The sequence below is a fragment of the Lipotes vexillifer genome, unplaced genomic scaffold, assembly GCF_000442215.2.
Source record: "Lipotes vexillifer unplaced genomic scaffold, Lipotes_vexillifer_v1.1 scaffold862, whole genome shotgun sequence".
Classification (NCBI taxonomy): domain Eukaryota; kingdom Metazoa; phylum Chordata; class Mammalia; order Artiodactyla; family Lipotidae; genus Lipotes; species Lipotes vexillifer.
This window is the reverse complement of record NW_006786873.1, coordinates 672,592-695,963: the sequence shown is the minus strand read 5'-3', so window position 1 is coordinate 695,963 and position 23,372 is coordinate 672,592. Positions and strand designations below refer to the sequence as shown.

Sequence of the window (23,372 nt, the reverse complement as noted above, 5' to 3'; positions counted from 1 at the left end):
CCCCTGCCCCAAGGCTTCGGAGGGACTATTCCTATGAGAGAGTGGGTCCTACCTCTTGCCGGGGTCGGGGCCGAGGGGAGTATTTTGCCAGAGGGAGGGGTTTTCGGGGCACCTATGGGGGAAGGGGGCGGGGAGCCCGAAGCCGAGAGTTCCGTAGTTACCGGGAATTCCGAGGAGATGATGGGCGTGGAGGTGGGGCAGGGGGACCAAACCATCCTCCTGCTCCCCGAGGCCGCACTGCCAGCGAGACACGGAGTGAGGGTTCAGAGTACGAAGAAATCCCCAAGCGGCGCCGGCAGCGGGGTTCAGAGACAGGCAGCGAGACCCATGAGAGTGATCTGGCACCCTCAGACAAGGAGGCCCCGACACCCAAGGAAGGAGTACTTACGCAGGTCCCTCTTGCTCCCCCACCATCAGGAGCACCCCCTTCACCAGCCCCAGCCCGCTTTTCCACTGCTCGAGGTGGACGAGTCTTCACTCCCAGAGGGGTGCCATCACGCCGGGGTCGAGGGGGAGGGCGGCCCCCTCCCCCCATTTGCCCAGGCTGGAGCCCCCCAACCAAGTCTCTGGCTCCAAAGAAGCCTCCAACAGGTCCTTTGCCTCCAAGTAAGGAACCTTTGAAAGAGAAGCTGATCCCAGGGCCCCTGTCCCCCATGGCCCGAGGAGGCAGCAGTGGAGGCAGCAACATAGGCATGGGTGTGGAAGACGGAGAGCGGCCCAGAAGGAGGAGACATGGGAGGGCTCAGCAGCAGGACAAACCGCCTCGTTTCCGGAGACTGAAACAGGAACGGGAGAACGCTGCTAGGGGGGCTGAGGGCAAGTCCTCTTCCCTTGCCCTTCCAGTCTCCACTCCTGGACTGGAGGAAGCCCTCACAACGGTAGCAGTGCCCCCACCACCTCGCCGGGCAGCTGCTAAGTCTCCCGATCTGTCAAACCAGAACTCAGACCAAGCCAATGAGGAATGGGAGACTGCCTCAGAGAGCAGTGACTTTGCCAGTGAGCGCCGGGGGGACAAGGAGGCTCCGCCAGCAGCACTGCTAACCCCCAAAGCTGTGGGGACTTCTGGAGGCAGTGGAGGTGGAGCTGGACCAGGCATTTCAGCCATGTCCCGTGGAGAGCTGAGCCAGAGAGCCAAAGATTTGAGCAAGCGGAGCTTCTCGAGTCAGCGGCCAGGCATGGAAAGGCAGAACCGGCGCCCAGGCCCAAGCAGCAAGTCTGGCAGTGGTGGCGGCAGCAGTGGAGGAGGTGGCGGGGGTCCTGGAGGGAGGACCGGCCCAGGGCGAGGGGACAAGAGGAGTTGGCCCTCTCCCAAGAACCGAAGGTGGGTACAGACAGGTGATTAAGTTTATTCTTAGGGTTAAAAAGTTGGGGGAGGGGAGAAAACCTGGGGGAAAGGTGTGGTTGGGTGCTGTGGAATGTGAGATCCGAGGGTGCAGGGTAAGCTCTTAGGCGCAGTAGGTTATCCGTGTCTAGGTAAAGTAGCTGGAAAGCAGTTGACAGCGTTGGGAACACGCATATTCCTTGCTTTCCCCTCCATAGATCTTTACAAATAGAATTCCTTGGAAGTGCTCAGAAATGGGGAATTCCCTGGCCATCCAGTGGTTAGGACTCGGAGCTTTCACTGCTGGAGCCTGGGTTCAATCCCTGGCTGGGGAGCCGAGAATCCCATAAGCCGCATGGTGTGGGGGGGGTGGGGGAAAGTGCTCAGAAACGCCTGGATTTTAGCGCAGAGGACTGGTTGAAGGTGGAGAGGTAGAGATTTGACTTGTAGGGAAGATGTAACAATTCTGTGCGTACTGGAACAGATACTCTTGTTTTCTTCAGTCGTCCTCCAGAGGAGCGTCCCCCAGGGCTCCCTCTGCCTCCCCCACCCCCCAGCAGTTCTGCTGTCTTCCGCCTGGACCAAGTTATCCACAGCAACCCTGCTGGCATCCAACAGGCTCTGGCCCAGCTCAGCAGCCGCCAAGGAAGTGCAGCTGCACCAGGGGGCCACCCAAGGCCCAAGCCTGGGCCTCCCCAAACCCCCCAAGGCCCCTCCCCTCGGCCCCCAACCCGGTATGACCCTCAGAGGGCCAACAACAATGACGTCAATTCGGGTAAGCTGGAGGGGCTGAGGGTGCAAATGTCTCCATCCCCAGAGAAGGCCAGGTGCTGAAGGGGGAGGAATCTGGCCTGGGAGCCCTGATGCTGGGTGTCTGCACTGAGGGTAGAAGGGTTGGGAGGTGGAGTACAGAGGGAAAAGCTCGGTTCAGTGATAGAGCAAGACGTGCTGACGGATTTCCCCTTTTCCCCAGACCCCCACTTGGAGGAGCCAGGGCCGATGGTCAGGGGGGTGGGCGGGACTCCCCGGGACTCTGCCGGGGTTAATCCCTTCCCCCCCAAACGGCGAGAGCGGCCTCCCAGAAAACCGGAGCTGCTGCAGGAGGTGAGGGATGGGGCTTGAGGTGATGTTTCACTGCTCTCACTTTTAAAGGTTTTCACTTATTTTTTCTTCACTCTTTTTCCTATTTCTGTCATTGTGTTTTCACCCCAAATTCTCAGCGTTAGTCGCTGTTTATCTCCCACATCTCCCTTTTTCCCCACAACTGGGGCACTCTGTCTCAGGTGCTTACATTCCCCAGTTCCCACCTCATTCATGTTTTGCTTCTGGCCTCTCACCTTTAGGAATCTTTGCCACCTTCTCATAGCTCTGGATTCTTGAGCCCCAAAGCCGAGGGCCCAGGCCCTCAGGGAGAGTCCAGAGATGCAGGAACAGAGGCCCTGACCCCTCACCTCTGGAATCGTATACATACTGGTGAGTTAAGCTGAGCAGAAGGAAAGGACTGTGTTAGAGGCTTAGAGAGCGAGGCGCGCCGCAGAGCCATCTTCTCTCACTCCTGTTGTGTTGGTGCTCCTCCCAGCCACTAGCCGGAAGAGTTACCAGCCTGGCTCCATGGAGCCTTGGATGGAACCCCTGAGTCCTTTTGAGGATGTGGCTGGCACGGAGGTAAGTGAGGGTGGGAAGGAGTGTCTGAGCTGGGATTTTATTGAACACTGGTCATACTTCCCCACCTATGCTGGGATGAGTATGGGGCTGTTGCATCACGTAGCTGCCTACTTCCTGTAGTTTGTCTATGTGTGTACCACAGTCAGGTACTGGGGTGCTTTCTATCTGACCTAACTCCTTCTCCACTCCTCTCAGATGAGTCAGTCTGACAGTGGGGTGGACCTGAGTGGGGATTCTCAGGTGTCATCAGGTCCCTGCAGCCAGCGAAGTTCCCCTGATGGAGGACTCAAGGGGGCAGCAGAGGGGCCCCCCAAGCGGTCTGGAGGCCCCTCCCCCCTGAATGCTGTTCCTGGTGAGGGTCCACCTGGCTCTGAACCCTCTGAACCTCCTAGGAGACGGCCACCTGCCCCCCACGATGGGGACAGAAAGGTAAACGACCAAGAAAGCATCAGAAGAATGTTTCTGGGACTTGGACTTTGGCCTTACCTTTGCCTCCCCTTTCCTCTGCCTGTGTGTGCTGATTGGGGCTTCCTTTTTCTTTCCCCAACCTTACTTCACTGTGTTGCCCTACCCAGGAGCTGCCCCGGGAGCAGCCTCTGCCCCCTGGGCCCATTGGCACAGAACGATTGCAGCGTACAGACCGAGGCCCAGAGTCTGGCTCCCTCCGGCCATCCCATCGACCTGGTCCTCCAGTCCAGTTTGGTACCAGTGACAAGGTCTGTGTAGGCTAGATCTGGGTGTCTTGGGTTGGGTGGACTAGAAATGGGATGTGGAGGACATACGTCTGAATCATGGGACAATCTCTCCTGCCTCATGATCACAGGACTCGGACTTGTGCCTAGTGGTGGGAGACAGTTTAAAAGCAGAGAAGGAGCTAACGGTATCAGTCACTGAGGTAAGTGGGGGAGTGAGGTTTTGGGGAAAGACCTTAGACTTCTGGAGAAGGCGTCTGGGAGTGACTTGGGCATCCAGGTTGCCCAGATAGCCCCCTTGACAAGGCTTCTCCTTCCCAGGCCATTCCCATAGCCCGAGACTGGGAGCTGCTCCCCAGTGCTTCTGCCTCAGCTGAGCCACAATCCAAGAACCTGGGTTCTGGGCACTGTGGCCCAGAGACCAGCTCCTCGGGCCAACGCTTGTACCCTGAGGTCTTCTATGGCAGCCCTGGGCCTCCCAGTTCTCAGGTAGGTCCTACTTCCTATCTCAAGACCTATTTCTGTAGTCTCTTAATATCAAACCTTTCCAATTTGTAGTTTTTAACACTTTTTTTTTTTGTCATTTCATTTTTCTCCCTGCTTTTGCTGTAGTGGGTGGGGTGAGTGAGCTTTTCTTGACCAGGAAAACTGGAGCTATTCCATACTTGCTCTCCTGCAGGTTTCAGGGGGAGCCATAGACTCTCAGCTACATCCCAACAATGGAGGTTTCCGCCCTGGGACACCCTCATTGCACCCTTACAGGTAAGACTAGATCTCTGCGGATCTCAGAAGGAAATGGAACTGTGTTTCAGGGGAAGAAGGAAGGGGAATACATTTCTAGGGTACCTGGCGGCTAGTGGACTTAACAGTACTGCTCAGACTAAAGGAGTAAATGACTCTGACTTCCTGATGCCTTTCCTCTCCCTTGCCCCAATTTCTTTTCAGATCACAGCCCCTGTACCTACCCCCAGGCCCAGCCCCACCCTCGGCACTGCTCTCTGGGGTAGCTGTCAAGGGCCAATTTCTGGATTTCTCCCCACTGCAAGCAACAGAGCTGGGGAAGTTGCCAGCTGGAGGAGTTCTCTACCCTCCACCTTCCTTCCTCTTCTCTCCAGCTTTCTGCCCCAGCCCTTTGCCAGACCCACCCTTGCTTCAGGTAAGAAGAGGTGGGGGTGTGCTGGGCTTAGGGAGTTAGGGGTGGGGTGAAGAATGCTTTTGGGGGAGTTGACTTATTCCTCCCTGTTCCCCAACAGGTGCGACAGGATCTGCCATCCTCTTCAGATTTTTATTCTCCTCTGCAACCTGGTGGCCAAAGTGGCTTCCTCCCCTCAGGGGCCCCTGCCCAGCAGGTACCTTCTATCTTCCCAGTTCCCCTTTGCTCTGCTCTCCTCCAACTTCTAGTTTTTGTTACCCGTTTGGACTCTTGCCCTGGTTTTCTGACACTCCTCCCTGCCCCAACGCACACTCCCATGTTTCTCGTCACAGGTGCTTCTACCCATGGTGGACTCTCAGCTGCCTGTGGTGAACTTCGGCTCCCTGCCACCAGCGCCGCCTCCTGCCCCACCCCCCCTTTCTCTGTTACCTGTGGGCCCTGCTCTGCAGCCCCCCAGCCTGGCTGTGCGGCCCCCACCTGCTCCTGCTACTCGGGTGCTGCCTTCACCTGCCAGGCCCTTCGGCCCTAGCTTGGGGCGAGCAGAGGTAAGGTACAGGAACTGAAGTGCTAGGGAACCCCAAGAGTTAGGGGTGAGGATTTAGCATCTCGAGATAAAGGGGTTGAGAGGCAGGCTGCTCATGAATTTTTTGTCCTTCAGCTGCACCCAGTAGAACTAAAGCCGTTCCATGATTATCGAAAACTGAACAGCAACCTTGGGGGACCTGGGTCATCACGTACTCCTCCAGTTGGAAGGCAAGAGAAGGGAATGGGGATGCAGAATGCCTATCCATCCCCAAGGACTGACTTTCTTTGGGGACCAGGGGCAGGTCTTAAGGTTACCTCAAATGCTATTTCTCCTTAAGGTCTTTCTCTGGCCTCAACTCCCGTCTCAAGGCCCCACCTTCCACCTACAGTGGAGTCTTCCGCACCCAGCGCATCGACCTCTACCAGCAGGTGAAGGAGAAACCCCTGTGGTCTCAAGTCTTAATTTAAAAGTCACCACCTGAGTTCCTGTCCTTTCATCCCTGACCTCCCTGTTTGACTTAACTCTTCCACGTGTACCTGTCCCCCAGGCCTCCCCACCAGATGCCCTGTGCTGGACGCCGAAGCCTTGGGAGCGGACAGGGGCACCTTCTCGAGAAGGGCCGTCCCGAAGGGCAGAGGAACCTGGGCCCCGAGGGGACAAGGAGCCTGGATTGCCCCCACCCCGCTGAGGGAGTGCCCTTTGCCCACCCCCCCGGGGCTTGTATATAATTATAAATATATAAGGGGGAAAGGGGCGGGTGGGGAGGGGTTGCGGCGCTGGGGCCTCGCTTCCCCTCCTCCCCCCTCCCCTGGTCCCCTATCCCTGGGGCCGTTTGTTAAAAAATAATAATAAAAGGATTAAAAAAATATTTCCAAATGATTTTGGGGATGGGTCAGTTGTTTGCAATCTCCTGTGTCATAGTTCAGTGCCAAGTGACCTGTAGAGTGGTTTCAGTCAGGGAACCATTTGCCATCTACCTCAGTGATGTAACAGAACTACCTCAGAACAAACTTTTGTTATATCTTTAAAGTTCTGTGGGCCAGGAATTAGAGCTGGGCTCCCCTGGGCATCTTGTGCCAGTGAGTGAGGCTGGTTGGTAACCAGTCAGTCAGCACCTGAGAGCTCCTTGGTGCTATAGGGCTTTTGCTCACATGTCTGGGGCCATGGTGGGACATCTGGAAGGCAGAACTCCATTGGGTTGTCAACCACTGTCTCTGCATGGCTTCTCTGGCAAGATATAAGGCCTTTTAATGTCCCTTCCTGAGTCAGTGTGTTCCAAGAGGTCTGGGCAGAAGCTGCAAAGCTTACAACCTGGCCTTAGGTTTCTGCCATATTCTATTTGCCCAGCACGAACTAGCTAAAAAGGGGAAGGGACAGCAGAGAATTTGCAGCCACATGTCCCGTTGGTCCTGTCTACAAAGAAAGGAAGTGCCTTTATAGCTGTCACACGTGTTCAAGCACAGAGCGTGAACTTGGTTGGGGCTCCTTGAACTTGGTTGGGCTCCTTGAACTGGGTAGACCAGTTCTACCATAGTCAAACTTGGTTGAGTTACACTGGTATCACTGCATGCTAGTCGAGACTACAGGTCTGCAGCTCCTTGGCAATTAAATGGTTTGAGAGCCCTATCCTAGCATGTACTAGGATATAGGTTTCTTTAAACCATGTAGGTTTCTTTCATCTCATATAGTTTTCCTTGAAAATGGCTGACCTCAAAACAGGCTTGTACACTTGTGCTGCACGAACAGTAAAACGTCGTACTGCACATCTGCTCGTGGTGAAATGTTAAAAGCTGTCTAGTATAGGTGGGTTCCTGGGAATTAATTTATAAAACCAACTTCATAGAAGATTAAGGGTCTTGGACTACTTAACGAAGACAATTTAGAGACCAAAAGAGCGAGCCAGGAAAATCTGACTTTATTTCTTAAATACTGTGAAGGAAGAGGGGAGAAATGGTCCCCTGATGATGGAGGGCCATGGAGAAAAGAGCTAGGGATCCTCAGCAAAAGCCCTGTGGGCATTAGGGAAGCGCTGGGGGCTGTAGTTAGGGTCTTCCTGCAGTCGCTTTTGTATATCAGCCCGGAGCTAGAGAGAGAGAGCAAAGCAGGTTGGAGTGGTACTGGCCCAGCCCCTAGGATCCCAGCAAGCACACAGAAGTCATCCCTCCTCAGGAGCTAACATTTCCCCACCAGCCATGTACTGTCCAGTAGCCCAATATGGCATCACTGAGCCTTCCCAGATGCCCCTAGGGGAAAACATTTTAAAACCAAGTGGTAGCCCCAGACTGACCAGTTCATCTCTGAAAGGATCCAGGGAAGATGGACCCTAGCCCAATCCCTCCCACTAGACCATCCCTATGCTGCTTCAAGGTGGGGGCACCTGCTGCCTGTAGCTCTCCTGAACCTCTGGTGCCTCCAGGTCCCGGCTCAGGCTCTCGGGGCTCGTCAGGGGCCGAGCTCCGGCTGCCTTAGCTGCCCGGCTCACGGCCTCTGAGAGAAGCAGCTGGGGGCCCTCACCCTGCATCGTCTGGGGGATGGGGTTGAAAGGGAAAAGAGGATCAACATCAGATCCAATGTCACCACCCAGCTCACCCTTTCCATGAGTCAACCACTGAGTCTCCATGCTAGCGGAGAGAAGGGAAACAGTCCATGTGTAATTTTGACAGCAGAAATGCCTTGCTAATTTTGTTTGGCTCTGGCCAAAAACACCATTGAATGTGCGGGACTTGGTCTTCAAAACAAGAGCAGGATGGGTCAAGCCACCCAGTATTCACAGCTAACTAGTCCACAAGAGGAAGCCCACCTTAACGAAGATGGGCCCTGGTCACATGGGGATTGGGCAACTGAGGGATGACAAGGACTGCTGACAAACAGACTAATGTAAAAGTGTGGGGCAACAACCGTGAGCAAGTCTGAGCCAGAAAGGTTTCCTCATCAATTAATTCAGGGGACTAAACTAGGAAGATTCTTTCCAGCTCTAATTAGTTTGACTCTAAGCACAACAGGGGAATTCGGACAAAGAGGGATCCTCAGGGAAGAGGCAAACCAACCTTGCGTCTCTTGGCAGGCATACCACTGAGGTAGGCATCGCTCAGGGGGGGCTGCGGTTTCACCTTCCGCTGGCTGTGAATGTCCTGCTGGATAATAGGAACCCATTCCTGGGGAGGGAAAGAGAAGAAAATAGTCATTCCCACAACTTTCAGCTGCCTTAGCCCACTGGCCCACCTCCTGACACTCACTGGGGGGACTGCAGCTGCCCAAGGTTCTGTCTCGGCTGAAGCTCCATCCTGCTCATCTCGGGAGCCTCCCTCAGGAGCAGGAGGCGGACCTCGGGACATGGCCTCTTCTGCTGTTGTCCCAGGGGCTGGAGAAGCATTCTCCCGCTGGCAGTCAGACAGTGGGAAGACCCAAGCTTCAGAATTCTCAGCCTCCAGCCCTTCCAGCCCCAGCCCTCCACTCCACATTATCTGGCTCCTCGACCTCTCCCTGGTACCTGAGGCTCAGGGGGAGTTCTCTCTGATCCCTGAATTTCCATTGGCTCCTCAGGAAGCGTCTGTGCAAAAGGACAGAGAAGGAGACCACCACAAAAGGCCCTCTCAGATCTCTGCAGTTCCTTCGAGTCCCCTGACCCCATAGCCCATCAGGTCCCTTACCTGGGGGGGATCACCAACCCTGCGAACATATCTGAGAATGGCATCAGGGCCTACAGGCATGTGCTCCAGTACCACCTGGAGCCTCAGTCCCATCATAGTGGTGAGCCAGCTCACCAAGGACGGATTCACTCCACGAGACATGCGACGCTGGGGGGCAGAAAGCAGACTTGGAACACAAAACCCTCAAACAGCTTTCAAAAGGTACCAAACAGTAAAGGATGGCCGTTTTGAGAAAAAGAAAAGAAAACTGCAGGATACCAAAGAAAACAGAAACCTGAGGAAACAAAAGGCTGGGAATCTGGGACTGGGTGATGCTTACAATTCGGCCATTGATGACAGCAGCAAGCTCCATCTGCTGTCCCCCCAAGCAGTGCAGGTTCAGGGCCAGGCATTCAAACAGGCCCTGGTTACACAGCTCTAGCAAACGGGCCCCAAATCCACTGTCTGTGGGTGAGAAATAAGGACGGAATGCTGGCACCCAGCAGCCCTGCGCATCCAACATGCCCCATTCACCTGGGCCCAGCGAGCCCCTGACCTGTGCAGTGCATCACATGAGCAGCAATGCTATTAAATTGCTCTTGGAGAAATTCCAGGTTTGTCCGGATGATGTCCACACCTGGCTGAACTTGCACCAAAGACTGAGAGAGAAAACACACAAAGACCCCCAAATCAGAAGCCCTGAGAGACTGGGAGCTATGGGCTATCCTGACCGGAGCCAGGAGAGGAGGGGATGGGGAAGGGTTACTCACAAAACTCTCCCGCACGTATTCTTCTAGCCCCGTGATCAATGTGTGGGTTGCCGTCTGGGGGGCGGTGTGGGGGGAAGAGAACAGCACAAGTTTAGAACCAAGTCCCACAGCCCTCAAGACACTTCCCCCTCCTCCCCAACCAAGCCCAGGGCTTGAGCTGGGGCAGTCATAGCTTTAGGCAACGGACAAAGTTAGGAATAAGGAACTGGAGGTGAGAAGAAGAGTTCTGGGCCCAAGGTCTTCATTTACCCGGATGTTACCAGGTGTGGGCTCCTGGCCACCCAGATAATGCTGGTGGAAGAAAGATCGCAGCTGGGGCTGGAGCCGCTGCAGTGGCTGGAAATGCCCGTGGAGAAGCATCACCACATCCACCATGGAGAAGTTCTGGCACAGAAGAGAGAGCAGTGCCCCAAAGAATCCTAGGGACAGGGGCAGAAGGGAGCAGTGGCCTTTACCACCTGGCCTGCCCACCAGTCCATCAGCCTCACCCCACCTTGGCAATACCCCTAACAAAGGCCATCTACCATCCCCTGGTTGCCCCTCCCTAGAGAAGGCCAAGGCACCCCCATTTGCTCACCGAGAGCCCCATCAGCCCCAGGCTCAAAGATGTTGCTGGATCCACTGAGGCGTTGTATGAAAGCAGCGATACTTTCACTGCTGCCAGCCCGAGCCCCCAGGGAGCCCAGCAGGGAACTCAGCACACCCTGCACCACCGAGGTGAAAAACTCCAGCGGCAGGCTCTCAGGACCCAGGCCTCCAGGACTCCCTGCGCCACCAGAGGGGGACCCTGGTGGAGGCGCCGTCTGCTGTTCTGGGGCCGGAGGCGGGGGTGGGGGCGGAGGTGGTGGAGGTGGCGGAGCAGCTGTTTGTGTCGCCTGCCCCACAGAGAAGGAAGGAAGAACAGGAGACAAAGTGAGAATGGGGACAAGGGCATAAAAGGGCATCAGGAAGGCACAAATCAACAAGGGTCTGGAAGACGTGGAGCTCTATTCCAGTCTTTGCACCTTAAAGAAGAATACACACTGTAGCTTCTCCAGAGTAGAGTCAGGTTGAGCAGCTACCTCTCTCCTTCTGATTGGGTTAGGTCAGAAAGCAGTGACCCAAATTACTATGCTTCTCTCTCCAAGCCCTGTTTTCCTCATCTCCAAATGAAGGGTTCGGAGTCAATAAATTCCCAAGTTTCCTTCCAAGTGGCAATATAATGGCAACAAGACTCCAGTGCCTGGCTGGGCCCAGGCATAGGAAGGGTGAAGTGAGGAGCAAGCCAGCCACTCACCTGCAAGAAGTCAGTCATGCCCTGGAGAAAGGCAGGGACACCAGGCATCGCCACAGTAATGGTGGGAGAAGCCATGCCAGGCCCTCCAGCCCCTGGCCCTGCAGGCCCCAGCAGGTTCCCCAGGAGCTGAGAGAATTGAAGATCAGAGGCGGAGGGTTGAGGAGGTGGAGGCTGGGCAGGCCCCCCGGGGGCAGGGCCAGCTGTGGTAGCTGTGTTGGTGGTGCCGGCACTGGCTGACGCAGTGGCAGGGGCTGGAGGTGGAGCCATTCCTGGGGTCCCCTGAGCTATAGGGGCCAAAAGAGGAAAGCTGAAATCTCAAGAAAATCAAGACCCCACAGCATCTCCATTCTGGTCTTCGCAGTAGGAAAGCAAGAACAAAGGAATATGGAGAGAACTGGGAAGTGCCAGTGAGGAGACCGGGAAGGGAGCATCAGCCTTCAGAGCCAGGGAAACCTCTGCAGTTTGAAGTGAGGAAGAACAAGTACTCACCCACAAGAACAGGCTGCATAAGAAGCTGCCCCACGAGGCCACTCACCATCTGGGCTAAAGAGGCGTTGGTACCCAGACCAGCGCCCGGCTGAGGGGAGAGGAGAAAGGCAGGCTTTCAGTCTTGGCCTCTCCATGCCCCACCATAGAATTTTCTCCCCACACTCATCCCCAGTGAAACTCCCCCACCCCTACTCACCAGAGCCCCCGAGACTGGGGGCCCCCCAGGATGGGAAGGCCGAGCCTGTGGAGGGGTGGGCCGGGCAATCACCACCCGGGTGGGAGCTGTCGGGAAGCCTGGCACCTGCTGTCCTGTGGGTGGCAGAGGGGAGAGACCGAAGAGGGCTGAGGGCCGGGCCCTGGCCTGCCAGTGGATGATGCCCACCACCGTGGTCCAGGCCCCACCTCCCAGGCTTCCCCTTTCAGGTCATTACCTGCGGCCGCGGAGGCAACAGCTGCCACCATGGCCTGATGTGTGATCTGGTGGGCGACGGCGTGCGTGAACTCAGGGGGCAGGGAGGGCAGCTGGATGTGGGTGGAGCCTGGGGGGTGGGTCTGATGTAACCTTGAACCTGGACCCCCTCCAACCCACCCACTTGGCCCTACCCCTTCTCTACCCAGAGCTCAGCCTGCTCTGATGCCCTCACTCTTACCCAGGGTCTGGCCATGACCAGGGGGTCCTAGGGGGCCAGTGGGAGCACTCGGAACTCCACCGGGCTGTGTGCCAGAATCTGGGCAAGGAGACAGAGAGAGTGGCCCTGAGACAGGCGGGGCCAAGGCCTGACTGTATCCTCCTGAAATCGGCGCACTTCAGGCTTCCACTCCCCCGACCACAAAGCCTGCCTTTCACTCTATCTAGCCAAGGAGGAGACGCTCCCTTCACCATGCAAACAGCTCTCTGAGAACAAGTAGTTCTTCCTGCCCCTCCCCACACACACCAGAAGAGCTTCTGCTCGATCCCCCTGCCACCGCCATCAGCCCTGGCCTCTCCTTCCCCACCCTGGCGCCCTCACACCTCAGCGCCAACCCCACCTCCCACATCACGCTGCTCTTCTCTGCCAGCGACTGTTCCTAACTCACCTTGAATGTTCATGTGCATCATAACCACGGGTTCCACGCTCTGGTGGGAAATCCGGATGACCCTCGGGTGGCTGGCGGTCGGTGGGGGAGCCGGTCCTGGCAGGGGAGTCCCCTCAGTCAAAGACTCGACAGTGGTAGAAGAGGGGGCCAGGGACGAGGCCTGCCCAGGACCAGGGGGAGGTGCCTCCGCACTGGGAGTCGGGGGGGGCCGGGTCCCATTCCCCGTCATGGTCACAGTGGTCCCCACGTTGATCTGGACGATAGAGATGGATGGGGCAGAAGTGAGAAAAACACCAGAGCCTAACCCAGAGCACCCCACAACACACTGTACTTCTAAAGGGTCCTTCATCCTGCATCACCATGTTTCCAAAGTATGCTCCCCTTCTAACCTCTTTTGAGCCCAATAGCTATGCTGGATCGTTCCACTGACAGCCCTCCATTCTCCCTCAGGCCAGACTCCCCTGACCCACCTGGATGGGGATGGCTGCCTGCTGGAGCACCATGGGGGTGGTGTAGTGAGACATGGGCCGGACCACATGCAGGTGACGCGGCGGCGCACACGCCAGATTGCAACGCAGGTCAGACAACGCCACAAAGGTGTTGCCCAGCAGCCGCAGGCTCTCCCCCACCAAGTTGATCAAGCGCTGGTCCTCTTCACGGCCCTCTTGCTGTACTCCCCGGGGCCAAACACAGAAAGGCGGAAAACATTAGGCTAGAATCCACCTCGCTAACAAAAACAGCACCTTCTTGAAACTATCACGTTCTCACGTCCTCTACGTCTTCAAGTACATGTTAAAAGCTTCTGTGTAGACCTCATCTTTGCAAGTAAATTCTACTTTATACACGTTAACAGCTTCCTGATAAAATAAGCCCTACAGTGAATCAGTTACCACCTGCTAATCTCCCTTACTTTATAAACTTCCCAAATAATTCACTGAGGGGATCAAGAGGATGAGAGGACAGTGACAGTGGCCATCATAAAGCTGTCAGGGAGAAAAAGATCCTCCTTCTCTGTCACGGAGGAAAAGATCACTTCCTTCCAAATCTAAAGAGCAGCTATTCTGTCGAAGGCAGTGTTTTCTGCGGGGGGAAGGGGTGATCTGCATTTCTCCCTGCCCCACTGGGGAGTACTGGGCAAGGGGGTGGGCGGGCTCACATTGTTATTGTAGTCTGTAGTGGCGGCGGCGCCCAGAACCTCATAGTAGCGCTGCAGGAAGGGCTGGAGGCGGCTCTCAAGCCGCTGTAGCTCCTGAAGCACTTCGACATACTCCGCAGGGGAAGGATGGCTGTGGGCAACCCCAAGGGGCAGTGAGCCAAGGCTTCCCTCAGATTCCCAACCTCACCATATCTGCCTTACCTCTTCCTGGCCTCCCAGACCCCTGGCCCAATCCCTTCCTGAACTAGCAGAGCTTCCGTTCTTTAACCTCACCCAGGGGAAGATGGGAAGAGGAAAATAAACTGCTTCCACCCTCGCCACCACACAATCCTGTACCTACAATGGCAAAACACTAACCCTAAAAAACAGACGGGGCCTGTGTGGACTCAGGAGAGAATCTTGATCAGGCTCAGGAAGCACCACTTGGATTTCCTTGCCCCAGGGAGACCAGTGCTTCTGGCTCAGCGGCCAGGCCTAACCCCATTTACCTACCCTGGAGCCCCTCCCTGCCCCTCAACACTAACTCTACAGGTATAACCCCTAAGCAACCCTTCCTCTCCCATCAGACCTTCCCTGGTCCTCATACTTCAGTTAGAATCCCCAACCCACTCCTACCCCAAAAGGTTCCCTCCATCTCTCACTTGGGTGCGCTTGTGTCTGGGGCAGGTGTTGGGCCTGCTGGGGCTGGGCCAGAAGGGGAGAGCTCCGGGCTCTGGGCAGGGGCACGCTCCTCCACCTCTTCTGCCTCCATGGGCTCCCGAGGAGGCACTTCACTTTCGACCGGTTCTGATGTTGGAGAGCTCAAGGCTACTGGCTCCGAGGCCACAGCTGGCGTCTGTGGTGGCACCTGACTCTGCTGGGCTTGGGGTCCCCCTCGGCACTGAAAGTGGGGAAGAGTCAGGACACCAAAGGCAAAATGAGACAGCAGCAGAAAATTACTCAGGTCAAAGCAGACTGAGTGGAGAATGCACTAACTCGGCTCCCTGAAGGCAGGGCTCTGCATCTGCACCTGACTCCCTAGCAACTCCCTAAGACTTACAAAAGTTAGATGTGTGATGAATACCTATGATGCTTGCAAACAAATTACTAACAAAAAGTATGGCCTGTGGTTTCCTAACGTCCAAGATAAAAGAAGGAAAGGCCACTGGTTGCAAATGCAAACTAATAAAATTAGGCCATCCCAGTATCAAATATGATAAGCAAGGAATAGAAAAGCATGGAATCCGTATTTAACTGAAAAAACATGCCATGAGAATTATCTGACAAGTCTGCAACAAACTGCCCAGATACCCGATACTTAGAGAACTGGCAGGGACAAAACAGCCTCACAAAGATACTTTTTCTTCCCGAAAGAATGAAGACTGCAAAGAGACTAGATTAGGAGGGGAGAATCCAGTGGATGTGGCCAGTCATGCCCCCACCCCTAGGCTGAGAGAAAAGGGGTAGGGAGGATACGGTGAGACAGACAGACCCTAGTCAGCCCTGCCCACTCACCTCCATCCGGGATAGTAAGGTTTGTATATCCCTGATCATGTGCTGAGCCATCACCAGCCGTACTCGGGGCTCACTCTACAACAGGAGAGAGAAGATCAGGACAGGTCTGAGATAAACCACAAGCTCCACCACCTATTAAACCAGGTCCCAGACATCTCCTCAGCCAGATCCGCCCCCACTTCATGGCCTCCTTCTCCCAGATCCCCTTCCCTGACCCTCCCAGGCCCTGTGATACCTGAATCGGGGCCTGTTCCATGTTGATGTGAACATCCACAGCAGAGCCGTCACTCTGGGGAAAGGGTAAGGGAAGTTGTTCTGGGAGAAGTCAAATACTAAGGCCCCCGTGCTTCCAACTGATTCTCTGGAGCCCCACACCCTATCTCCTCAAAGACTGAGGCCATCATCAGACCACAGGGCCCTCCAAACCCAATCTAAAGACTGAGACGCCTGTCTTACAAGCTCTTGACTGCTACCACAACCAAAACTACCCCCAGAAAAACCCTCCCATGTGAAACACAAGCTTACAGGAAGATTGAAGGTTCCAACCATGACATAGCTGTTGGCATTCCGGTCATGAACAGAGGCCCCAGGCCCCCGAGTACCAGGTGGGGGTCCCCCACCATGGGTGGTTGAGGCAGACCCTGTTCCAGAAGACGCTCCAGAAGGGAGCTGAGTCTGAGGAGGAGCCCGTTCCACAAGGTGGATAACCTTTCCCCCAACATCTGCAGAAAAAAAGATATACACCGAAACATTGTACAATCAGGTAAACCCATGGCCTCAGCTCATCCCTCTGAACAGCAGCAGCAGCTCTGAACTGCCTCCCCCACCCCCTTACTGTATTCCTGGAGCTTCTTATCATCCTGCAGAACTCGCCCCTGGTAGATAAGCCGCTGTTTCTCAGAGGGGATGCTGACAGAGGCAGCAATGTGCTCCTTAAACTCCTTTACATTCATCTGTAAGGAAGACAAGACATAAATAGGAATCAGGGAATGGAAGAAAAAGGAAGGACAGCAGAGGGACAACCGACTTGTGAGGGGTAAAAACCATCCCATCATAAAATCACTACCTGCTTGTCTTAATTGTGAGGTAATTATTGTGCAAAGCCCTGAACTAAGGCAACACCTGTCAATATACATACAATAAACATAAGGAACTTCAGGTTATAAACCTAGGACAAAACTACAGGGTTGAAAAACAGAAAAGTCAACTGACATTCTCTTCTCTCCTTCTCTGCCTGGCTCCCAAAGGAATGTGTGTGTCTAAAGATACCGGTGACCCCTCCCCAAACACAGAACGATACCAACACTGTAATCTCAAAGATAAAAGCAGTGACAAAGAAGATGGAGTAGAAAATCAGATTAAGGAAGGCAGACTCAAGCAAGAAGAAAGAAAAAGGAGCAAGCCAGAAAAACATTTTTCCTAACTAGGCAACTGACTCTTGAGGAGTACCAAGCTGTTTACATACACCTAATCACACAAGCCTATACGGTTTCCTTAAATACATGTAACACCGTGTTTTAAAACTATAAATCAACCGCCTCACAATTTTGTCTATTAGAGCTCTACCTGCATTATGAGCATTACAGGATCTGATTTCTATCCTTTAAATACACAGTACAGACCTCACCAATTTTTGTATTTAAGACACATTTGTATTTTAGGTCTGTGTGTTCTCTTTCCTTTCCCAAAGGCAGGAGCCGTGTCTCTCCCTTTGGGCTGGGGTTCATCTATGATGTTGGAATACAGACTCCTCCTTCCTTCTTTCCCTCTGCACTGAGTTTTATCCAGGTGGAGGAAGGCAAAAGAAAATCTGCCTTCCCCAACAAAAACCAAAGAGGAAACATCAGAAAATGTTCTGGCTACAATATGAACAAAGGAAACAATGAAAGAAAATGTGAAAACCAGAAAATTAGGCTCTTCTCTCAGAATAAGGAACCTATAAGAGGAAGAGTTAATGGGTGTCTCCCAGGAGTACTGAGGTCTCACCTGGGCCCCCACAATAAAGGTCCGGGTCTGAGAGTCCAGGGTCTTCACCAGCACCTCCAGGCTGTCAGGTTCCTCCATAGTGGTACTGGTACTATCATTGGGCTCCATGGTCGACAACTCTCTAAGGAAGAATGTTATGAGGGAGGTCCGCTGTCGCCCAGAGCAGATTTTTATATACCCGGAAGCCTCCCCGGCCAGAGACTCCGCCCCAATACCTAAAGAGTTTCTCTCACACAGGCACACACACTCACACCCTCCCCCATTCCCCTTCAGATTCCGGGGCACAGGGAGAGAAACACAAAGGGCAAGAGATCGACGGCACAGGGAGCTGGAGGACGGCAGGTGGGAGGGGCTCCACGATGCCAATCACAATAAGGGAGGGCCAGTCGGGCTAGGAAGCAGAGAAGGAAGGAAACACAAGACCAGTGTCATCACTGGTCGCGATAAGACAAGGGCCCGAGAAGTCGGCAAACCCTGGGACAACGAGAGACCGAGGGTCGCGCCAGACTCTGCGGAGAAAGTGGTTTCGCGCACGCGCGCCACGCCACGCCACGCCCATCGAACCCGCCTAAGTCGCCACAGACTCGAAATGATGGACACTCATGGTGGGCCAGCTCTGCTAGCTGACTGCCTCCCTCTTCCACCTACCCTCGGTGCTCTAGCAGAGCGACGCAACCAACACAACCAAACACACCCCCCCACACACCAAACACACACACACCCCACAACCCCGCAGCTCCGCCCCCGACTTCCCCACTGTACCGTCACTTCCGGCCTCCACCAACCTGCCTCCGATGGCCACTTCCGTTTCCGACAGTATTTGGGGACGCGAGGCGGTACTTCCGGCTCCCCCCAGGTCCCCAAGCTTTACTTTTGTGGGGCACGACAAGAAAGTCCGCGGCCCCAAATAGTGAGTTCCTGGGGGCTAAACGGACCGGGGCCGGCCTAGATGGGAGGGAGCCGAGCACCCCGAAGAGCCGCCGCCGCCGCCGTCGCCCGGGGACCGTACTGCGCTTGCGTGCGTCGCACTACGCATGCGTACACACTTAGGCATCTCCCCACCTCCGCCGGCGCTGTCCATTTGTTACGTGCGCGCGCTTAAGGAGTAGGGGGTTGTGGTGGCCGCTATAAATGCCTGAAAAAAAATTATCAGGTGGGACTCTTCGACTGCCTCGAGAGCGGCTTTGAACAGTTATATGGATCTTGGAGTTTGGAGACTGGGGATTGTGCCTCGCTAATCTATGTTAAAATCTTGGCCGGCAGAGAATTTGAGGCGGCACTGTCCTGGCCACCTAGAATTCTGTCTTCCTCTTACCATCCTCCTCGTTGCGCCACTCCTTCGGCGCTTCCGGAAGTCACCCTTTCCATAGGCGGTTGGAGGTGGCTCTCGAGCTGATTTGCGTGCGGTGGCGTCGTTGGGTTTGACCTCGGTTTTGCCCGGTGGGCATTTTGTGGCGCCATGTTCTTCCCCGGCGGTGTGCGGCTGAGGGGACACGCCATGTTTTGGAGCAGCTAAGGATTTACTGCCTTTCAGAACTTTTGTCTAAAAAAGGACGCCTCCGAGTTTGGGAATTGGGAGCAAATAGAGTTACACTGGACCGAAACACAAGACTCTGACCCTGGGGAATTGAAAAGAAGCCCGCCTAAGGGCTTCTGCGGGCCGGAGGTCCGGGGAGATTATCGTCCCTCTGTCCTCTTCTCCCCCAGCCCCTCGGGCAGGGGCCTGGGTCCCGCGGTGCTGCCACTCCAGCCAGACCCGTTGCTGCCAGTGTGCCTGCCTCTGGTGCCCATCCTTTCTGGGATTCGTAGTTTATACCTAAGTCCCAGTACTGTTTCAATTAAGAGTTCTAGTAAGCACCTGTACATGAGCCCCAAGTCTGTGCCAGCCAGTTTGCTGAGGGTTTCACGTACTGTCAGATTTAAAAGGTTTTCAACATCTGAGATAACTATCACATCCACTTTACAGTACACCTAGGTGAGTAAACCTAGGCGAATGTAAGTGGCAGAACTGACAAATTCAGGCCTACCAGACTCCCTTGGGTCAATCACTTCTACTTTACTGCCACAATAACTTGTATTTTAGTTTTTTTTATAAAAAATGTCAAACATTATTCCAAAACAGTAATAATGAACCCTCATATACACATCATCCAAAGTTTATTCTTTTAACTAAATTGCAAGCCCATAGCAAGCCTCACCTCTCAGAACAAACCTTTATGGCAGTCTGTGGGTTATAAACAATTTATAAAAGAAGCTCCACACCTTCCATTACATTAACTGCTCCCCCACTTGGCTCTCAGAACAAACCTTTATGGCAGTCTGTGGGTTATAAACAATTTATAAAAGAAGCTCCACACCTTCCATTACATTAACTGCTCCACCCACTTGGCACTCACTACCCAATGACTGTCTCTTGACAATGCTTTCCCTACCTTCTGTTACTTGAGAATACCCACCAGAGACTAATAAGTACTTTACAAACACTACTATTAATTATAGCGAATATTTATTTTGGACTTATGTGCAGGCCTTTGCTAGGGGCTTTATGTGCATTAGCTCTTTTAGTCCTGTGAGATGGATGATTTGCTCATTTTACAGATGAAAAAACAGGCATAAAGTTTAATAAAGTTAACCAAGATAGATAAGTAGAGTTAAGGGTTTGGACCCACTCTGCCTGACACCACTGTCTGTTCTCTTTAACCACTAGATTATGTAGTCTTTTACTTATAAACATTGAGTGAATGAACTCATGTGTCAGCAAACTTTTCTGGGGGGTGTACATATAGTTTCCCCAATTAACAACTTCAAAGAGAAAGCCTCCCATCCACCATGCTCCAGCACCTGGTTCATACCTGTTCTAAAGCACTTACCAGGTTGAACTGCAATGATTTGTTTATACAGCTAGTTTTCTGTAGACTGACTTCTTCAAGGCCAGGGACTGTGTCTTATTCATTGTTATGTTTCCAGGGCTTAGCCAGTTCCTGACCAACAGCTGGAACTCAAAAACAGTTTGCTAAGTGAGTGAATGAAAGAATCAATCCACTTCTCTTCAGTGCTGCACAGCACAGCAGATATCCCAGCTCAGATATGGGTTGAAGGACCACAGGCCTACCTGGAGGGCTCAGCTCTCTTAATTCCTGGGAGACCCTGGACATGCCAGGATGTATTGTGGAGTAGTTGCATTTAGAAGATGGGGAGCAAGTCCCAAACACTGTAAGTAATCCAGGCTTGGGTTGGAAAACAAGGTTGAAGTTACTCATTAGCAGGTGAAAGGGTCAAGGGTCGAGGCAAGGGGGCTGGAAGCAGAGTGGACTGAGCAGCCAGTCCACGAGGCAAGGGGGAGAGCAGTTAAGGCACCAGCCACTCCACGCAGACCCCCAGCTCCCTCCTGCCTGAAGATGTTCCACCAAATTTGGGCAGCTTTACTCTACCTCTATGGCATTCTCCTTAACTCCATCTACCAGTGCCCTGAGCACAGTCAGCTGACAACTGAAGGACTAGATGGGAAAGAGGTATGGACTGAGAATGTGGGAAGCTTTGCCGGGTTGGGGGTTGGCGGGCCCTTGAGAAGTGGCCTAGGATGACCAAAAAGCCACACTGGGAAAGGAAGGGAGGAAGAGGGTGTGGGTGTTGTGATGATGAAAGCAAGAAGTAAAAAAAATATTAGTACTGTGGCCATCAATGTGAAGACATGTAGAATTGGGAGGTGGGGTTTACTGAGGAGGGGCAAAGAGGAAAAGTCATTTAATGACTCCTTGTCATGGATCCAACCCTCAGTTGGAAAAAGGCAGCCAACACCTTCACCCCTAAGCATTGTCATTCTGACTGATGAAGAGGTTGGATGGATTCTGTAGTGAGACCCACCTTCTTCTGCTCCCCTCGTCGTCTCTCCAGTTCCCAGAGCCCCACCTGGGCCGGTGGTACTTTATCGCAGGGGCAGCTCCCACCAAGGAGGAGTTGGCGACTTTTGACCCTGTGGATAACATTGTCTTCAACATGGCCGTGGGCTCTGCCCCCATGCAGCTCCAGCTTCGAGCTACCATCCGCACGTGAGTGGTGAGGAGGCAGAGGCAGCAGTAGGTACAGTCTCTGCCTAAAGTGTGAGCACCCACCCACAAAGAGCTGGGCTCTTTGGCATATCCATTATTCTTGGTCCACTAGAGTTCAACAGCTCTGTTAGTTTCCCTCCGGAGAGATAGGGACCTAACCATCCCTTGGTAGCATGAAACCCAAGGGCAGCCAGGCTTCAAGAGGGAATAAGATGGAATAAATAGAGGCTGGTACTGAGTGGTTGAGGTGTCACTCAGTCTTTCTTCCTTGTCACCACCACCTCTGCAGGAAAAATGGGCTCTGTGCGCCCCGGAAATGGATCTACCACCTGTCTGAGGGGAGCACAGATCTCAGAACCGAAGGTTGGTTCTCTCCAGCCCTCACTCTCCTCAAGCCCCCTGGGCTTGCTTGCTTCTGTACCTCAGTCCTCACACCTGCCCCACCCACCCTGACAGGCCGCCCTGACATGAAGACCAAGCTCTTCTCCAGTGCATGCCCAGGCGGAATCATGCTGAAAGAGACAGGCCAGGGTTACCAGCGCTTCCTCCTCTACAGTGAGTGAGGGTGCCAGGCAGGAAGCGCGGGGGGGAAGCGGGAGCCGGGGGGCAAGAGAGCCCCTTTCTCTGCGCTCCGTGACGTCATCCCAGGAAGGGCTGCGTGCTCCCGTGAGGGCCTCAGCAGGGGCGGTGCTGAGAAGCACAGGCTTTCACGGGCCTTGCCTTGCTCTTCCAGATCGCTCACCACACCCTCCGGAGAAGTGTGTGGAGGAATTCCAGTCCCTGACCTCCTGCCTCGACTTTAAGGCCTTCTTACTGACTCCCAGGAATCAAGGTGAGGGGGTAGAGTCCCACAGAAAACAACTAGGACTCACCAAGTCTTCTGTGAGTGCTGGATGAAAGGGACTCAAATGATGTCACCAGAGGGCATGGCCAAAGGCCAACATCATCACGTTGGCTGTGTTGACACTTCCATTTGTGTCACAGACTGCGATGGCACCACAGGGAGCCAGGATGGGCTCTGGGATACTCAAGAGAGGTTTCTGAGTTTGCAGTGGATAAAAGGGGCAGAGGGTCAGAGGGGGCAGAGGTCTGTAGGGATAAAAGGCCTCAGAGATCCCTTCTCTGACATGGGGGAAGGAGGGAGTGCATTCTTTCTCATGCCATTACCATCAACCTTGCCTCTCTCCCTGGGTCTCCTTCGTTTTCATCCTCTTTTTTTCTCCCTCCTCCCACCAGAGACCTGTGAGCTGTCCAGTAACTGACCTGTGGCTTCATCTGTGCCCCCCAGATGGATACAGTAGGAACTGAGATTGTGGTGGGGGGAGAAGCTGGAGACTCTTAACTCTCTTTCAAGAATAAAAATGATTTTTCAATCCTCATCTCATTTGGGGGTTCGTCTCCCAACATCAGTCCCACTCCCCCCATTTCAGTACTCCCTCTGGACCTTCTACCACCTAAGCCCCCAGCTGGACGGCGTCAGGAAGGACACTGAGTGACAGTAACTCTCACTTTTAGTGGTGTATTTAGGATTTGGTGTGACACGTTTATTGCTGAGTGAGCAAAGCCAACCCCCCAGTGGGGTCTGCAAACTCCAGTGCTCCCCATACTGCCTATGAGCTGCCAGCCCTTCTGAGCTGGCCCTCCTGCCTACACTGCCAGCAGCATCCCCATTCCCTCTGGCTCCTCGGAACACCCAGATCCCCCCTGCAGGCTCCCCATCACCTGTGGGAACCCCATCCAGACCCCCTAATCCACCCACCTAGCAGTGCCACTCTTTCACAGCAGAATGGAGGGATAGAGGGAAAAAATCAGCGAACTGAAATATAGCATGATAGAAATGATCTAAACAACAACAAAGAGAAAATAGACTGGAAAAAATAGAGATTCCGTGACCTATGGAATGATAACGAAATATCTAATATTTGTGTCATCAGAGTCCTGGAGGAGAGAAGATAGAGGGCAAGTTTGAAAACATACTCAAAGAAATAATAGCCCAATTATACTCCAACAAAGATGTAAAAAAAAAAAAAAGAAATAATAGCCAAAACTTCTCACATTTGTCAAAACACATACACATACAGATCCAAGA

General features: G+C 53.8%; 3 protein-coding genes across 10 annotated transcripts in view; 2 read left to right on the top strand and 1 right to left on the bottom strand.

The window, feature by feature from the left end:
- PRRC2A (proline rich coiled-coil 2A) overlaps positions 1-6,216 on the top strand; it is a 15,558-nt gene extending 9,342 nt beyond the window's left edge. For both annotated transcript variants that reach the window (XM_007459574.1, XM_007459575.1), the window contains exons 16-31: positions 1-1,321; positions 1,825-2,096; positions 2,295-2,425; positions 2,665-2,794; positions 2,901-2,986; positions 3,182-3,415; positions 3,562-3,702; positions 3,810-3,881; positions 4,000-4,167; positions 4,358-4,440; positions 4,624-4,834; positions 4,932-5,027; positions 5,164-5,376; positions 5,490-5,584; positions 5,695-5,785; positions 5,905-6,216. The exon at positions 1-1,321 is cut by the window's left edge and continues 524 nt beyond it. In XM_007459574.1, the coding sequence (XP_007459636.1) occupies positions 1-1,321; positions 1,825-2,096; positions 2,295-2,425; positions 2,665-2,794; positions 2,901-2,986; positions 3,182-3,415; positions 3,562-3,702; positions 3,810-3,881; positions 4,000-4,167; positions 4,358-4,440; positions 4,624-4,834; positions 4,932-5,027; positions 5,164-5,376; positions 5,490-5,584; positions 5,695-5,785; positions 5,905-6,045 (3,485 nt within the window). In that variant the 3' untranslated portion in view covers positions 6,046-6,216. The remainder of the gene's footprint in view (positions 1,322-1,824; positions 2,097-2,294; positions 2,426-2,664; positions 2,795-2,900; positions 2,987-3,181; positions 3,416-3,561; positions 3,703-3,809; positions 3,882-3,999; positions 4,168-4,357; positions 4,441-4,623; positions 4,835-4,931; positions 5,028-5,163; positions 5,377-5,489; positions 5,585-5,694; positions 5,786-5,904) is intronic.
- A 1,038-nt stretch (positions 6,217-7,254) lies between these two features.
- Positions 7,255-18,295, bottom strand: BAG6 (BAG cochaperone 6). Of its 5 annotated transcripts, none has more exons than XM_007459567.1 (25): positions 17,997-18,295; positions 17,235-17,355; positions 16,084-16,201; positions 15,774-15,970; positions 15,484-15,537; positions 15,249-15,323; positions 14,396-14,634; positions 13,755-13,884; positions 13,069-13,266; positions 12,599-12,851; positions 12,172-12,249; positions 11,718-11,830; positions 11,522-11,609; positions 11,033-11,316; positions 10,334-10,631; positions 10,006-10,175; positions 9,757-9,810; positions 9,543-9,645; positions 9,327-9,451; positions 9,008-9,154; positions 8,848-8,907; positions 8,594-8,737; positions 8,405-8,512; positions 7,735-7,881; positions 7,255-7,440 (listed from the first exon to the last, which is right to left on the bottom strand). In XM_007459567.1, the coding sequence occupies exons 2-25, from the start codon at positions 17,340-17,342 to the stop codon at positions 7,345-7,347; spliced, it is 3,387 nt and encodes a 1,128-aa protein (XP_007459629.1). In that variant the 5' UTR covers positions 17,343-17,355; positions 17,997-18,295; the 3' UTR covers positions 7,255-7,344. The 5 variants fall into 5 exon arrangements, with proteins under 5 accessions (XP_007459629.1, XP_007459628.1, XP_007459631.1 ...); XM_007459566.1 differs by having other exon boundaries at positions 18,020-18,295; XM_007459569.1 differs by lacking the exon at positions 7,735-7,881 and having other exon boundaries at positions 18,020-18,295.
- Positions 18,013-22,662, top strand: APOM (apolipoprotein M). 3 transcript variants are annotated; one of them, XM_007459571.1, is made up of 7 exons: positions 20,425-20,447; positions 20,608-20,746; positions 21,129-21,283; positions 21,573-21,646; positions 21,740-21,838; positions 22,017-22,115; positions 22,520-22,662. In XM_007459571.1, the coding sequence occupies exons 1-7, from the start codon at positions 20,425-20,427 to the stop codon at positions 22,543-22,545; spliced, it is 615 nt and encodes a 204-aa protein (XP_007459633.1). In that variant the 3' UTR covers positions 22,546-22,662. The 3 variants fall into 3 exon arrangements, with proteins under 3 accessions (XP_007459635.1, XP_007459633.1, XP_007459634.1); XM_007459573.1 differs by lacking the exons at positions 20,425-20,447; positions 20,608-20,746 and adding an exon at positions 18,013-18,144; XM_007459572.1 differs by lacking the exon at positions 20,425-20,447 and having other exon boundaries at positions 20,543-20,746.
- The last annotated feature ends 710 nt before the right edge of the window (positions 22,663-23,372 follow it).

Coding starts and splice junctions, on each gene's coding strand:
- APOM (XM_007459571.1), top strand. CDS start 20,425: ATGGGGAGCAAGTCCCAAACACT. Junction 21,284..21,572: donor CTTCGAGCTACCATCCGCAC/GTGAGTGGTGAG, acceptor CCACCTCTGCAG/GAAAAATGGGCTCTGTGCGC. Junction 22,116..22,519: donor ACTGACTCCCAGGAATCAAG/GTGAGGGGGTAG, acceptor TCCTCCCACCAG/AGACCTGTGAGCTGTCCAGT.
- BAG6 (XM_007459568.1), bottom strand. CDS start 17,342: ATGGAGCCCAATGATAGTACCAGTACCACTATGGAGGAACCTGACAGC. Junction 15,324..15,483: donor TGGAACAGGCCCCGATTCAG/GTATCACAGGGC, acceptor CTCCTGTTGTAG/AGTGAGCCCCGAGTACGGCT. Junction 9,452..9,542: donor TCATGTGATGCACTGCACAG/GTCAGGGGCTCG, acceptor TCTCACCCACAG/ACAGTGGATTTGGGGCCCGT.